The sequence below is a fragment of the Onychomys torridus genome, chromosome 2 (assembly GCF_903995425.1).
Source record: "Onychomys torridus chromosome 2, mOncTor1.1, whole genome shotgun sequence".
Lineage (NCBI taxonomy): Eukaryota > Metazoa > Chordata > Mammalia > Rodentia > Cricetidae > Onychomys > Onychomys torridus.
Genome location: NC_050444.1, coordinates 92,150,083 through 92,165,667, shown reverse-complemented (window position 1 = coordinate 92,165,667; position 15,585 = coordinate 92,150,083). Strand labels below are relative to the sequence as shown.

Below are 15,585 nucleotides of genomic sequence, written 5' to 3'. Positions count from 1 at the left end.
GTATGGATGCCTAGCTGAGAGGCTATTGGCAACTGATAGCTGCTGGAAAAGGGGAAGTCTGTTTTCTTCTGGGATATGGTTCCTAAAAAGCTACCAATGTTCAGTAGATGGTCCTATACCCATGAATATAGAGGAAGCACTAAATGTATTCACTCAATGGGTATGTTTTCTCAAAGAAAGTTAAGAGGGGAAAGTGGTATGGGGGAGAGGGGAGACTAGCAGGGAGAGATTGGGGAAAGAGTTGATCAAACATACTGGATGCATATATGCTGGCTAACTTTATGCCAACTTGACAGAAGCAAGTGTCATTTTGGAAAAGGGAACTTCAACTGAGAACATCCTCCTTCTAACACAAAAATGGCCTATGGTACATGTTCTTGATTGATGATTGATATGGGGAGGGCAATCCATTGTAGGTAGTGCCACTCTTGGGCTAGTAGTCCTGGATGATATTAGAAAGCAGGCTGAGCAAGCCATGAGGAACGATCAATAAGCAGCACTTTTGCATGGCCACTGTATCAGCTTCTATCTCCAGGTTCCTACCTTGAGTTCTGGACTTGATTTACCTCAGTGATGACCTGTTACCTGGAAGTATAAAATGAAATAAACTCTTTCCTCTCCAACTTGCTTTTGGTGATAGTGTTTTACTACAGCAATAGAAACTTTAACATAGCAAATATGAATATTAAACTGAGTATTTTTTAAAAAGACAATAGGTTGAAAATATAACTTATCTAATTCTATGAGATAAGACTTCAAGGACAGAAGTCCTACATGCCTATATTAATCCCTGAACACATACTAACAGAAAAGGTTATATTAAGGAGTATGTATATAAATATGTATATGCATATAAAAAACAATAAGAAAAGAGGCCATGAATTTGAAAAAGAACAGGGGAGAATATATAGATGTGTTAGGAGGGAGAAAATGGTAGGGAAAAATGATATATTATTATCCAAAAAACATAAACGATAAAGAGAAAAGGAGAAATCAGAGAGATCTGAAATATATAATGGTATACCTTGGGCCTGGGGCAAATAAGAATTCAGTAGATGCAAAGCAATCATTATGATCAGTGCAGAAACTGATGAAACATAAACAAACAAAATAAATAGAGCAAAGGATTAATGAACAAAGGGTTGGTGTTTAGAAAAGAAAAACAAGATTGACAAGCCCCTAACCAAATTAACCACAAGCAGAAGACAGACCCAAATCAATAGAATTAGAGATGAAAGGGGACCCACTACAATAGATATCAGCAAAATTCACAAAATTATTGAATTGGAGTATATTCCACTCAATATGAAAATCTAAAAGAAATGAATACATTTCTAGATATAAATACAACAATTAAGATAAATAATTTAAACAGATCTATAAAACTATAAAAAGCAATAAGACTGAGTTGTAATTAAAATGTATACAACTGATAAAAATCACCAGGGAATTTCACCATACCTTTAAAGAAAAACTAACATCAATTTTTCTCAAACTATATAGAAAGGAAAGATTAATACAAAACCCCAATTTTGTGTGAGGATATTATTACCCTGATACCCAAAGTAATACATATACAAAAAAAAGGGTGGGAGGAAGGTAGGGAGGGAGGGAGGGAGGGAGGGAAGAAAAGAACTAGAGACCAATTGGCCTCCTAAACATAATACAACAAATACTTGTAAACAGAATTCAAGAACACATCAAAAAGGTCATTCACCTCGATCAAGATAGGTTTATTACAGAGATGCAGAGATGGTTCAATATAGATTAATCAATTAATGTTATAAAGACCATAAAAGGACAGAAAGCATGATCATCTCAGTAGACACAAATAGTTTTTCACAAAATCCATCATTCCTTCAGATTAATGTCCTAAAAGGAATATGTGTGTGTTTCAAACCTACTGTCAACATTTCCCCTATCATCTGAACCAAGAGTGTCTAATTTTTTCACTCTTCTACAATATGATAACTGAAGTCTTAGGTAGAGCAATAAGACAATAAAAGGAAATAAGGGGGACAAAAATAGGAAAGAAGTCAAAGAATTTCAGTATACAAAACATGTAAATCTATACATGAGAGACTCTAAGAATTCCAAAAGCATATACCCAGAGCTGATAAACACTTTCAGACAACTTGCTGAATACAAAATTAAAACACAAAAGTCAGTAACCTTTCTATATGACAATGATAAAACCTCTTTGAGAGCATCAAAAGAAACAAAACAAGATCAAACAAACAAAAACATATTGGAACAAATCTAACCCAAGGTTTGAAAAGACCTGTGTAATGAAAACTTTAAAACAGACACCCAAACTAGACAATATGCAGAGAATAGGAAACTGTAGCCTACTCAACTAACTCTAAATGGGAAACATCCACTGCACTCCCTCTCTTCCTTCTCCACCACCCCCCACATACACACACACACACACACACACACACACACACAGTGCAAAAGCTCAGGAATCATAGCAGAAGAGGGGGTGTGATTGGAGAATGTAACACGTGGCAACACATAGATTAACAGAAATAGGCTGAGTTTAAATGTAAGAACTAGTCAGTGATAGGCCTGAGCTAATGGCCCAGCAGTTTTAATTAATATAAGCTTCTGAGTGATTATTTTATAAGCTGCTGCAGGGTCCATGTGGCTGGGCAGGACAGAGAGAAACTTTAGTCTCAGGAGTAGAAAGATTATAAGAGGCAGAAGTAGAGGACAAATGCAGCGACACAATGACAGCACTCTAGCACACGTGAATTCACAACACCTATGATTGTTAGACACAATACATATATAAGACCAAGTCACCAAAAAACTGTCATGTACCAGTAAAGTTTCACTCTAAGGCAGAAGCCATCGGTAAATGATGTCGTCTGCAGGAGGAGAGTCACTTTTCTTCAGGGATGCAGGTCTGTAGTAGATGGCTCCAAACCCATGAGTAGCACAAGGAAATGCAGGGAGTTTAAACACACACACGCACACACACGCGCGCACATGCACATGCACACGCACATATGCACCTAGTGGTGCATATACAATCGATTCCAACACACAGGATGAAGAGGCAGGAATATGTCTGTAAGTTTGAGGGCAACCTTGTCTATATAATTGGTTCCAGGCCACCCAAAACTACATATGAAACCCTGTCACAAAAAAAAGGGGGGGAAGGTCACCTTTAATCATGGAAGCATTATTTCAGACCACAGACCACAAATCTTTTCTGTTCCAGAGACACCTTTGCTAGTTAAGGCTTGTCTTTCTTTTCCCATCCCCACTTCTCCCATGGCTTTGAATCATCCAAATTCTACATTTTAAGTGTGTGGTGCATTCAATAATAGGGGCTTATGTCCAACTGCTGAGAGGTAACCATGACATACAAGGATAGTCTATATTGTTTTGTGAATCACTTGGATTACTCTAATCAATCACTGTAAAGGAGGTTCCTTGTGCCTGGTATCAGTGTTTTGTTAGTCTATGGTTCTTGTGGGGAGCATTGTCAGCCCAAAAGGCATAACTTGTTTAAGAGGTGCTTACGTCTGTCTGTCTCTCTCTCTGTGTACAGTGTATGGTGCACTTACAAATATACTTACATGTATTACGTATAATTAAAAATAATATGCTTCCTTGAGCTTTATCAATGAACCTTGGTGCCATATGCTCCTTGTCTCTCTTTTTAGTTCTGTACTGACTACCCCAAACTCCTTTCCCAGTTGCAGACGCTCCCCATTTTTCTGCTTCCCTCTCCATATCACCTGTATCCTGCTATTCTCCTCTCAAGCTCCCTGCTCTACACACCCCCATGCCATACCAATGCCTATGGCCTCTATATTTTCATGGTTTATGTGATTACTCTATATTGTAGACTGACTTCTAAAGATTCAGAACTAGGAACTGCAGATGAGAGAGACATACAACATTTGGGTATAGTTTACCTTACTCAAGATAACCTTTTTTCAGCCAGGTGGTGGTGGCGCACACCTTTATTCTCAGCACTTGGGAGGCAGAGGCAGGTGGATCTCTGTGAGTTTGAGGCCAGCCTGGTCTCCAAAGCGAGTTCCAGGAAAGGCGCAAAGCTATCCAGAGAAACCCTGTCTTGAAAAACCAGAAAAAAAAAAGAAAAAAGAAAGGAAGAAAATAAAGAGGCCATAGGCATTGGTATGTTGTGCTCAGCTCTATTCATAATGGCTAGCAAATGTGATAAGCTGATGAATAGATGATGAAAATGTACAAATATACATTGGAATTTTATTCACCCATAAAGGAAAGTGAAATTATGAAAAATTCGGTAAAGTGGATAGATATGAAACTATTATACTCTATAAACAACCTAGATGCCCTTCAACCAAAGAATGAATAAAGAAAATGTGGTGCATTTACACAATGGAGTATTAAGCAGCAGTAAAAAACAATGTCATCATGAAATTTGTAGGCAAATGGATGGAACTAGAAAATATCATCCTGATGAAGTAACCCAGACCCAGAAAGATAAACACGGGATGTACTCACTCATAAGTGAGTATTAGATGCAAAGCAAATGGTAACCAGGCTACAATCCACAACTTGAGAGAAGCTGGTAAAGTGGAGGACACTAGTTGGGACACACATGGATCACCGCAGGAAGGAGAAAGCGTTAAGATCACCTGGGTAGGCTCTGCTGACTTGCCATGGGCGACTTCGCCTTTGAGGAGGTGGAAATGGGGAGTGGGTTGGGAGGGGGAAAACTGGGGGGTGGGAGGAGGAAGGACAGGGTAATATGTAAAATTAATAGAAAATCTCTTAATAAAATTTAAAAAAAAAAAGATCACCTGGGTAAACTGGGAAGGGAGAATACAGGGGAAGGAATGGGAGGTGGGAACATGGGAGAGAGACGGTGAGGGAGAGCAATAAAAGAGACTTCTTGACTGAGTGTACCATTAAGGGATGGGGAGAGATCTGCAGCTAGGAAAATTCCAGGAACTCACAAGACTGTCCCCAACTAAGACTCATAGAAATTGTGGAGAGGGTACTTGAACTAGCCTTCCCCTGCACTCACTCAGATTGGTGTCTACCCTAATTGTCATCATAAAATCGGCATCCAGTGATTGATGGAAGCAGATGCAGAGACCCACAGCCAAGCACTTGGCCAATAACTTGGAGTTCAGTAGAAGAGAGGGAGAAAGGGTTATAAGAGGAAAGTGGGTAGGAATCATGATGGGGAAAACCACAGAGACAGCTGACCCAAGCTAGTGGGAGCTCATCGACTCTGGACTGATAGCTGGGGAGCCTGCATGGGGCTGAACTAGGCCCTCTGAATGTGTGTGAAATTGTATGGCTTGATGTGCTTGTGGGTCCCCTAGCAATGAGACCAGGACTTATCTCAGGTACACAAACTGGCTTTTTAGACCCCATTTCCTATGATTCCATGCCACACTCAGCCTTGATGCAGCATTGAGGGGCCTGGGCCTGCCCCAACTTGGTATGCCAGCCTGTGTGGACTACCCAAGGGAGGCCTTACCCTATATTAGGGGGGGGGATAGGGCTGAGATGGAGGAAGGTGGGGGAAGCAAGAGAAAGGGAGGGAGGGGGGATAGGACTTGGTAAATAAAAGGAAAGAAACAAATTTTTAAATAAAAAAAAATATTTAAAAAAGCATTTACTAAAAGTTAATATTGGAAAATCGAGGCCTATATTGAAATTATCTGAGTTTGAAAGCCATTGGAAAGTGGTAAGTTACCCTATGCTTACAGTCCAAAAGCAAATTACATGGTGTCAAGTACAGTGTGGAGAGGGGGTTGAAATTAATTTTAATTAAGAGTAATTAATCTTAAAGCGATACCATGTTAAACCAGCATAATAGACCAGAACTAGCATGGGTGAGCCTTTCTCTGACCATGGCTCTGCTATGCAAAGACCAATAGTACCTGAGACAGACAGGAGCCATAGGTAGCTCATGAACAGAGAACTCTCAATATCTTGGTGAACCGTATTCATAAATTCATTTCTGGTTGATAAAGGTAAGTAATGGGACATTAGCTATCAAACTGACTTAAAAAGACATCACATTGGGTCAAACAGAATAGAGACTGGATGGCAATATCCAGGTATGCCAATAAAAACTGGGTATCCAGTACGGTATAAAAGCAGAGATAGATTTCTGATTACCTTAGATGTTATGCCTTTACTTGGATTTTATTCTAACCAATTGTATCAGAGGGGGAAAAAAAATTTCAGGCCTACAAATGTACAAGCTTTTTAAATGGGAGCTATTACACCAATATCAATTAGGCTGTGATATTTGCACTATAAAGAGTATCTTATAAAAAGTAGTCATATCTTCCTCCTTCTTTCTCTCACTGGCCAAGGTAAAGAGCAACAATGAAATCATCCTGAAAGATCTCTGAGCTGTCTTCAGTTTAGCCACCACGTTAGCTTCCACAGCTAAAACCCAATTACACAACAGTGATGTAAGTTCTTATTGTTCGTATTTGTCATAGCAGCCATTGGGACCTTAACTTTGATTATAGGAAATTTATCATTAGCAATTCATCATGAGCACTGCTAAAGGAGAGAGCAACTGCTAATTCTAACAAATGATCAATATCTGCTGTGAGATCATCAATGAGGAACACAGTATTGCAATCTGACAGAACATAGTTAAATGGAAAATGTATATGGAATGGTAAATTAAGGAAATGCAATTCAAAGACAGTTGAAAATAAACTTCCAAGGACATTTTTAGAAAACAATAATTTAGACCAAGAGAAATCTGTGGTCTTTAAATGGAGAATCAATACTTGTTAACATTCAGTCAAAAGGTTACAGTAATAACTTCCACAGGTAGGAAATCTAATTACATTTGTTAAGGTGTGAATGAAAAAAATAAATGGAAAGTGTCATGGTGGTTGGAAATTGCAGGCATTGTGATTTCTTCAAGCATCCATGAAGATAGCTCCCTTTAGTATTTATTAGAATTATTTGTAAGGATTTCAAATTGTGTAAGACAATTAAATGAAAATAATCTAGTCTTGGAAATATAAATGTGGACTTGATGAAGTAGGATGCCAATAAGATCTGAAGTGGAATGCCACCTACACATTCTAGAGTGGTTACAAAGCCATTATGTAGGATGACTTGGAGAGAAGGGTCCTAGAAGTGCATCAGAACATGTACACAGTTTTATCTTTCCAATAGCTTTGGCAATGACCACAGTGAGTACAAATAGAGGAGGAATAGCACAATATTAAAATCTACTTACTGCAGTCCATGCATTTCTTTTGCACCGGGCACACAGCCATCCATCACATACATCGTGAGAAGGGACGCCATAACAACCTACAATATAATGGCATGGATATATACATTACGTCTTGCATCTTTAAAATGTCAGACACCCTGGCAGAACAAACCTATGATCCCAGCTACTAAAAAGCTGAGGCATAGAGATCATATATTCAAGTACTATATTATATGATCTACATAGAGGGCGCAAAGCTCGTCTATGTAATTGAGGTTGTTCTAAAATAAAAAGTATAATGAGGGTTTGGGTTATAAATTAGTGGTCGACTGCATAGCAAGCAAGAATAATTAGGTAAAACATCCAGTATGGGAAAAAATGCATATTTCAAGAAAAAAAATAAATGAAGCCATTCAATGCCTAGCAAAAACAAAAAAATGTCAGTAAGCCTCTGTCAAGTTGCTTTTGATTCATATTTCTTCTAACTATTATGCTGTCAGTTCCGAAAACATGAAAATATATTACTTTTTTTGTCTAGTTTGGACTTTCGTTAATGTTTGCTTTATTTAATAGTATTAGTGTGAGTGTATGATGTGTGTTGTGTGTAACAACGTGGACTCATGAGTACCATAGCAGGTGTGTAGAGGTCAGAAAACAAGGTTGTAGGGTCAGTACATAGGTTGTGGCAATGTAACATAGGAAGTCAGGTTTGCAAAGCAAGTGCTTTTGCCTACTCAATCACCTAAAAAGCCTATTTACTTGGAATCTTTAATAGGGGTTTTTGCGACACAGTGCAGATTGAATGAAACTTTTGTCACAGCTGCCTGAGAACTAGGACAAGAGGTGCACAAGCACACCAAGCTTGAGAGTGTACACATTAATAACATTAGACAGATAATTCTTGCATAGATAAAAATAAAATTTCTAAACTGTCATGTTAATATTGTCAGTCATGCATAAGTATTCAAAATAAATTACAACTCATGAAGTTGTTTGGGAGAAAGTTAATGAAGTTTGACATAAATTTCAGTGATTGGGGCAAAGGCTGCACGGTCCACAACTGGCAATGAAAGTCTGCTTTCAATTCAATGTTTACAAGTCAATGCCAGGGCTAAGTGTAAAGATGACAGGTAGTGCAAATATCTGTAGAAATTGCATAATAACAAGAAGCACATATTACTGGGTTAGGATATCACCAAGAAATAAGCAAATAAATCAATAAAATTAAATATATTATGTAATAATACCAGTATTTGAGATACTGAGACAGAAGAATACAGCATGTACAAAGTCTGCCTGGCCTACAGAGAAAAATCCTTAGAAAGAGATTTGGAAACAAGGATGGGAAAGGAAGAGAAGGGCAAATGGAAGAGAAAGCAAAGAGGGAGTTGGGGGAGAGGCACAGTATCTTTAATTCCTGAAATAGAAGAGTTTGGAAGAGATAAATGAGTAATTTTAACACCAAAATGTGATAATAGAGCCAGAAAAAGAAAATCTTAGAAACGTAATTAATCAAAGAAAACCATGCCACAGGTAACCAACTCAAACCAAAAGCTAAAATCAATCATCTTTATGGAATTAGTATCGTGAGATTGTAGAGCTTGTGATTTTGAATATATATATAAATGTGTGGTAAAATAATATACATACATATATATGTATATCTTACAAAGTTGAATCAGCATAAAAAGATTGCTATTACTGTTCTTCAGAGAACTTGTTGCTTTGGCAGAAGATCCAGATTTGATTTCCAGCATCCATATTGTAGCTCACAACTAGCTATAACTACAGTTTCCAGAAGACTGAAAGCCCTCTTCTGACTTTCCTAGGTACCAACTCCTCATATAGAGCGCATATATATATATACACATATAGGCAAAATATTTATGCATATATCAAAATTATAATAAATAAAATGTGAAAAAAGATTGTGTGATTAAGAATTTCCGATGTGGTTCAGTAGCATAACATACACTTAGCACACATGAGGCTCTTGTTTGGCCCCAACTAATAAAAGATAAAAGGAAAAACCAACAACACCCCCAACACAGATAAATGTAATTGAGTAAAATTAGGAATGTTGAAATACTTAAGAATTAGAGTTGTAATAAAATATTTAATTCAATATACTAATTCTTGTAGTGTACAAAATGATTCTAAAAAATCATGAAAATGGTCTTCAATCAATACTAAATATTTAAATTAAAATTTCACAATCTGTATCATTAAAATGCAAAATTCAAACAAGTGAAGGGACCCCATGATGATATATCACCTGGACTCCTGACAATAAAATACCCATACCTTCTTTTCACTGAGGCCTCATAAAACTGTAGAGCAAAGGATGACTGACTATCTATTCATAATCTTAAAAGAAGCCATTAAGAATATCAACAGCTGGGCGTTGGTGGCGCACGCCTTTAATCCCAGCACTCGGGAGGCAGAGGCAGGTGGATCTCTGTGAGTTCAAGGCCAGCCTGGTCTACAGAGCTAGTCCAGGACAGACTCCAAAGCTACAGAGAAACACTGTCTCAAAAAAAAAAAAAAAAAAAAAAAAAAAAAGAATATCAACAACAAGATTAGAATGTAGCTCTAATGCCCGACTGTGCCTACTATACACAAAGTCTTGGGCTCAATCTCACTACCACATAAATCCAGACATGGTGGTACACATCTGCAACCCCAGCATTTCAGAGGTAGAAACACAAGGACATGACTGGCTTATGTAGCAACCTCCTGAACAGCTTAGGTTACAAGATCTTGGCACAGAGAAGAATGTTGACATGTGAATTGACTGGTTGCAATGTGGTGATTTGTAGGGGCTATATACAACACTGAAAGTCCAGGGACCGGAAAAATCATAGATTTATTTACTTGCATGAACCCGCACGAAGCACTTGGCACAGGAAATCAGAAGACTTGTCCCATCCTCTTCAAGGAAGGCATTAGGGGGGGAATATTCTATATTTTCTTCACTATAAATAAAACACATCTCTGGAATAATGGGTTTAGTCTTTCTTCCAGATTTAACTACTTCATTTACTGTTGTCTCCCATCTAGAATAATTTTCTTCTTTGCTGATCTCAGGCTGAAAAAGATAACATATCCACTTGAGTGAAAGACACAAAAGAGTTCAGCTTTTATTCACTGATTCACTTACACCTGTTCTAGCCACTAAATTACAACTTGTTGTTTTCTTTCATTCAACTGCTAGCATTTTGTTGCTGTTGTTCTGTTTTGTTTTATTTTGTTTTCAGACAAAGTTTCTCTGTGTAGTTTTTCTGGTGCCTGTCCTGGATCTCACTTTGGCTCTGCTTCCCGAGTGCTGGGATTAAAGATGTGCGCCACTGCCAGCCAGCACTGCTACCATTTTATCAATGCTTCGATTCAAGATCTGTTTCTTGTGTGTATGCTGAAGAATATACTCGTGTCTGAGCTGAGATGCTGTCAGAATGCCATACATGGAATAACGATGGAACCACCAAGCACAGTTAGCTGATGGCAGTGAACAGATACACAGTTTGTAATGAGCCCTGGATGTGTCTTTTGCATGTTTCATATGGAAAGGTGAAAAAGACAAAAATCAGGACTGGGCACTGATATCTAAATTACTGAAGAGTATTACTTTCAATTTTAAAAAGATACCAAGTATATGTTTTTTCTATGAAATATCTTGTTTCCAGGCTTTGGGTTAGAAGTTTGATGCCTTTTAGTAAAAGAACTGGATTTAGAATTAAAGGTTTCTAAAATATGCAAATATAAACAACTGCTAAAAACAAACAAAAAACATCCCAGCACAAGCCCTTAAGTACAGCAGTATAATAATACATTGACGGCCACACTCCAAACTACCTTGTAGTATGGCATGAGCAGAGTGCAAATTGCACAATGTGGTTCCATTTTTGCCACAGCTGCGTTATACTCCTGTTCAGCCATAAAGTTAGGAGACTTGGTCTGCCAAAGGTGGATGAGAGGCTTTGCCCAGGACTCCGTTTCTTCCACTTCTTCATCAATGGTTAGACTCTCAGGTGACTCTTGAGAAAGAAAAGAGGAAAATGTAATGAGCAGAAGACTCAGAAAAAGATATCACCCTGTTAACAGATTATTCTGTGAAATCAATGCCAGATACTAAGCCTATTTTACCAACTATATTCTGAAAGAAACAATTAATTGTGTTTTTCTGTCATATTCTCCAGCCTTGGAAGAGGAGATCAGATCAGAACATGGGTCATAAAAGAAATTTTCTTTATCAGCTATTATCTTTCTGCTAGAAAAAATTAAACCAATCCCTCCTTAAACTCCATCATTTCATCTTTTCAGCTTACACTGCAAAACTACCCATATGGTTAACATGTTTAAGATGACTAAGCTAGTGACTCCCTTATTAATACGTTCATTTTCTCCACTTAATATAGTAAATAGTTCAGAAAAAGCTTATCATTAGAATTTAATTAGGTTGATATTTTAAATTTAAGAATCCATGGCATTTATAAAGTGCCTATAATGTAGAAAATAAAATAATTGTTATAATATGGACATTATGGCACATTAAAGTACATTATAGAAAAAGAGGCATAAAACTTGAAAGGTAGAAGAAGCTACCCTAAAGAAAGACTGGAAGCTTGTCCCGATTAGGACTACATACATATATAAATAGAAAACGGATCATGTGTGAGAAAAGCCCTATAATATCCAAAGTCAAGCAAAAGGGCTTTGTAAATAACCTCCTAAAGAAAGATTCATGACACTGATGGCCTGTAGCTCTGAAGACTTGTCTTCTTTGGGTTATCTAGTCAATGGCCATTTTCTTTAATAAAATATCTCTATTTCAATCATCATTCATTTCCAGTTTGATTTATTTTTCTAAAGACACAACAACCTGTGGTTATACTCTGAACTCTGATCAATGGCTGCAACAGCTAGTAAATCACTAGGGAGTGCTATGCTATTTATTCATAGACTATTTCAAAATGGGGGCAAAGCTCCCAAGAAAGGCCTGATGACAGCCTATGGGAACATGAAAGACTAGGAGAATGGCATTCAGCATTTCCTTTGACTTTCTTTCATGGCTTATAGCTTCCTGTAACTGACTGAGGGTATGTCTGTACCCTCTCCCTTACCCTCTCTACTGGGGCTTGAAGTAGGGCAAAAAAGTAAGAATTAGCTAATGGATTCCTTGGAGAAACCATACTTTAAATTGGCAGGTAACTATCCAGGAGGACCTATCTTTAAACTGTAAGGCTTTCAAAGAACCATCATGATCCAAGTCAAGTCTGGGAATACACGGAGACCTAGTCCCCATTGGAAAGTCAAGTACTCACATAATTAGCACTATGCACATTGAAGCTGCTTGCCCTACATGTGAGCAACGAAAGATGGCTATTCCACCAGGATGGTGGTGCTTATGAGGAAGAACATTAGGGTACTAATATAAATAATGATAATTACATGGCTTGGTTATCTACAATGTCTCTGAATTCTCTAAACATAACCTACCTTTTCTCATTTTTCCCTTCCTTAAATTTTCCCCAGAGGACTACTGAGATAAGGAGAATGACAGACTCAAAGGAGGACATGATGTAAACACTGCCATAATTCTTGGCTAGTCCTTTCACCTCCCATCTATGCCCTAGGAATGAGGCTGGGGAGCAGATACCTATATACCAACTCCAATGCTTTCAGTAAACAAATACACACCCGCTTCCCATGATGAACATAGCCACATGACTCCAAGTTAACTTTGCTTCCCAATTTTCTACCACTATGATTTATTTAGTTCTACTCTTTTATAACCTAACTGCTCTCAAATTCTGCTTATTAATAAGTAGTCACAGTGGTTACCATGAGGTACAGAGATAATTCACTAGGTAATAAGCCATTCACACAAGCATGACAGCCCATATGTATTTTTCATCTGAATGATAATATAGCAAAAGCCATAGTAATTCATATAAACTAGTTTTTTTCTCTGAAACTAGCACCCCAGTAACTTTTGTATCTTTTGTGGGCAGAGACCTTATTCCACCAAAATAAAAGAAGTAACATCAGAGATGTTTAAGACAGGGCAGTGCATATATATGTTGTGGAACCCGTTCCCACGAATTAAACATGGGCCTGGTGAAAAGGCTAAGCCAATAGAGGTACTTGTCTCCAAGCATGATGACCTGACTTCCATCCCTGGACCCACATGATGGAAAGAGAGAACAGACTCCTATAAATTATCTTTTGAACACATAGTCACTATGGCATAAACTTGTTCAAAACATTCACACTAACAAAACAAAGAAATAAAATGTAATGAGAGACAGAAAGAGGAAAAAAAAAGGGATAAAGCTCAATCTATCCCTAGAAGTTCCCAAAATACATAAAAAAAAGTTTCTTTTTGTTTGTGTTGTTGTTTTTTTTTTTGTTTTTGTGAGCATTAGAATTACGTTTGGAATGACTAAATAAAAGGAGTGTGTGTGTGTGTGTGTGTGTGTGTGTGTGTGTGTGTGTGTGTACACGTACCAAGGCCTGGTAAATATATACCACCTTATAAAATTAGGTAGTCTTAGCTTCTTAAAACCTATTAAAATGATGTATTTGAATCATAAAGGTTTTATAAAGCAGTAAAATGGCACTTGTTAGCCAGCCGGTAGTGGCGCACACCCTTAATTCCAGCACTCGGGAGGCAGAGCCAGGCAGATCTCTGTGAGTTTGAGGCTAGCCTGGGCTACCAAGTGAGTTCCAGGAAAGGCGCAAAGCTACACAGAAAAACCCTGCCTCGAAAAACAAAACAAAACAACAACAACAAAAAAGGCACTTGTTTATATAAAGCAATACTCACTGGAGTCGTAAAAATTTCAATAAACCATGAAAAGTTATATTGAATATATAGAACTTGATAAAGATTTCCTCCCAAAACAGGCTCTGAAAAAAATTTACATTTTGAACTCATTTTCTTTCTCTTTCTTTCTTTCTTTCTTTCTTTCTTTCTTTCAAGTCCAGGGAACATAAAAAGAATAGAACACACCATTTATCCTACTCAAAATAAATCCAACGTGGGTGGATGATTCCAAGGGAACAGTACCTTCCAGACACAAAAGGACTGATGCACATGTGAATTCATGGACTGTGGTAGTATGCATAGGACCAAACTAGCTCATGTTCAAAATAGTTGAGAAGGAGAAATGGACACTGGGTCCCATCCCTAACCAAGAAGCTATTTGCAATTGATACTCACTGACAATGGGGAAAAAAATCAGTTTTCTCCAGTGGTGTGTCATTGGTATATCAATCACACACCAGAGCAAACACCATGACCAGGAAAAGCTGGCCAATACAAAATGAAGTGTATTTTGGTACATTTGAGTATTACTCTGGTACTTTTGCTTCTATAGTTTTCTGTAGGAGGAGCACACTACAGATTCAATAAAAAAATGATCATTTACCCACAGAGGACACTAATCAATATTTAAAGAGTTAATTTCTCAGAAATTCTAATGTAGGTACATTCTAATATGAATACCGCCAAAGGAGCTGGTACAGCAGAAAATCCCAAAAACCAGCTGCACTGGGAACTGTGTGTTCAAAATGAGGATTAAATCTGCATGTTCAATTCATTTAGACAAGGATAATATCCCCTTATTTCTAATGATACAAACTACTAGATTCAAAGGAAGAAGTAAGAGTGAACAATGCTATAAATAATTTATTTAAGGCTATAGAAAATTTTTCATTGTCATTTTGGATTTTTAAAAATCTTTAGTCACCAGGAAACATGGTTTTAAAATTCAATTCTCATAAATTCACAGATGTTGATATATGCATCTGTTACAAAAAGTTAATTACTGGCTGGGCAGCAGTGGCGCACACCTTTAATCCCAGCACCCAGGAGTCAGAGCCAGGCAGATCTCTATGAGTTCCAGGCCAGCCTGGTCTACAGTGCGAGATCCAGAAAAGGCACCAAAACTGCACAGAGAAACCCTGTCTTGAAAAAACAAAAACAAAACAAACAAATAAAAAGTACAATTACTAATGTTTCAGAAAAATACTTAACCTTAAACCCTTAAGACAATTTTGTTAACATTTTGTTAACTTTGTTACTCATATATTTGCAAACTCTATACACCAAATTCTCAATGGCTGACATAAAAATAAGCTTCTATCAGCTACTGGATGTAGGTTCTATGACAATTAAGGTAGTTCCTATTAATTATAAGGGAAGGTAAATTCAGGCATCCTCTCCATTATTGCTACGTGTCATTCTTGGGGATTCTTAGGGATTTCCCTAGCACCAGGTTTCTCCCTAACTCCCTAATGATTCTCTACCAAGATATCTCTTTCATTACTCTCCCTCTCTGTCCCTCTCTCCACTACATCATCTCAGTTCA

The 15,585-nt window shown here is 37.5% G+C and overlaps 1 protein-coding gene across 2 annotated transcripts in view; it reads right to left on the bottom strand.

The window, feature by feature from the left end:
- Positions 1–15,585, bottom strand: part of Kdm4c (lysine demethylase 4C) — a 236,043-nt gene that overhangs the window by 84,185 nt on the left and 136,273 nt on the right. For both annotated transcript variants that reach the window (XM_036178197.1, XM_036178196.1), the window contains 3 exons: positions 11,066–11,247; positions 10,088–10,301; positions 7,235–7,311 (listed from right to left, as the gene is read on the bottom strand). In XM_036178197.1, the coding sequence (XP_036034090.1) occupies positions 7,235–7,311; positions 10,088–10,301; positions 11,066–11,247 (473 nt within the window). The remainder of the gene's footprint in view (positions 1–7,234; positions 7,312–10,087; positions 10,302–11,065; positions 11,248–15,585) is intronic.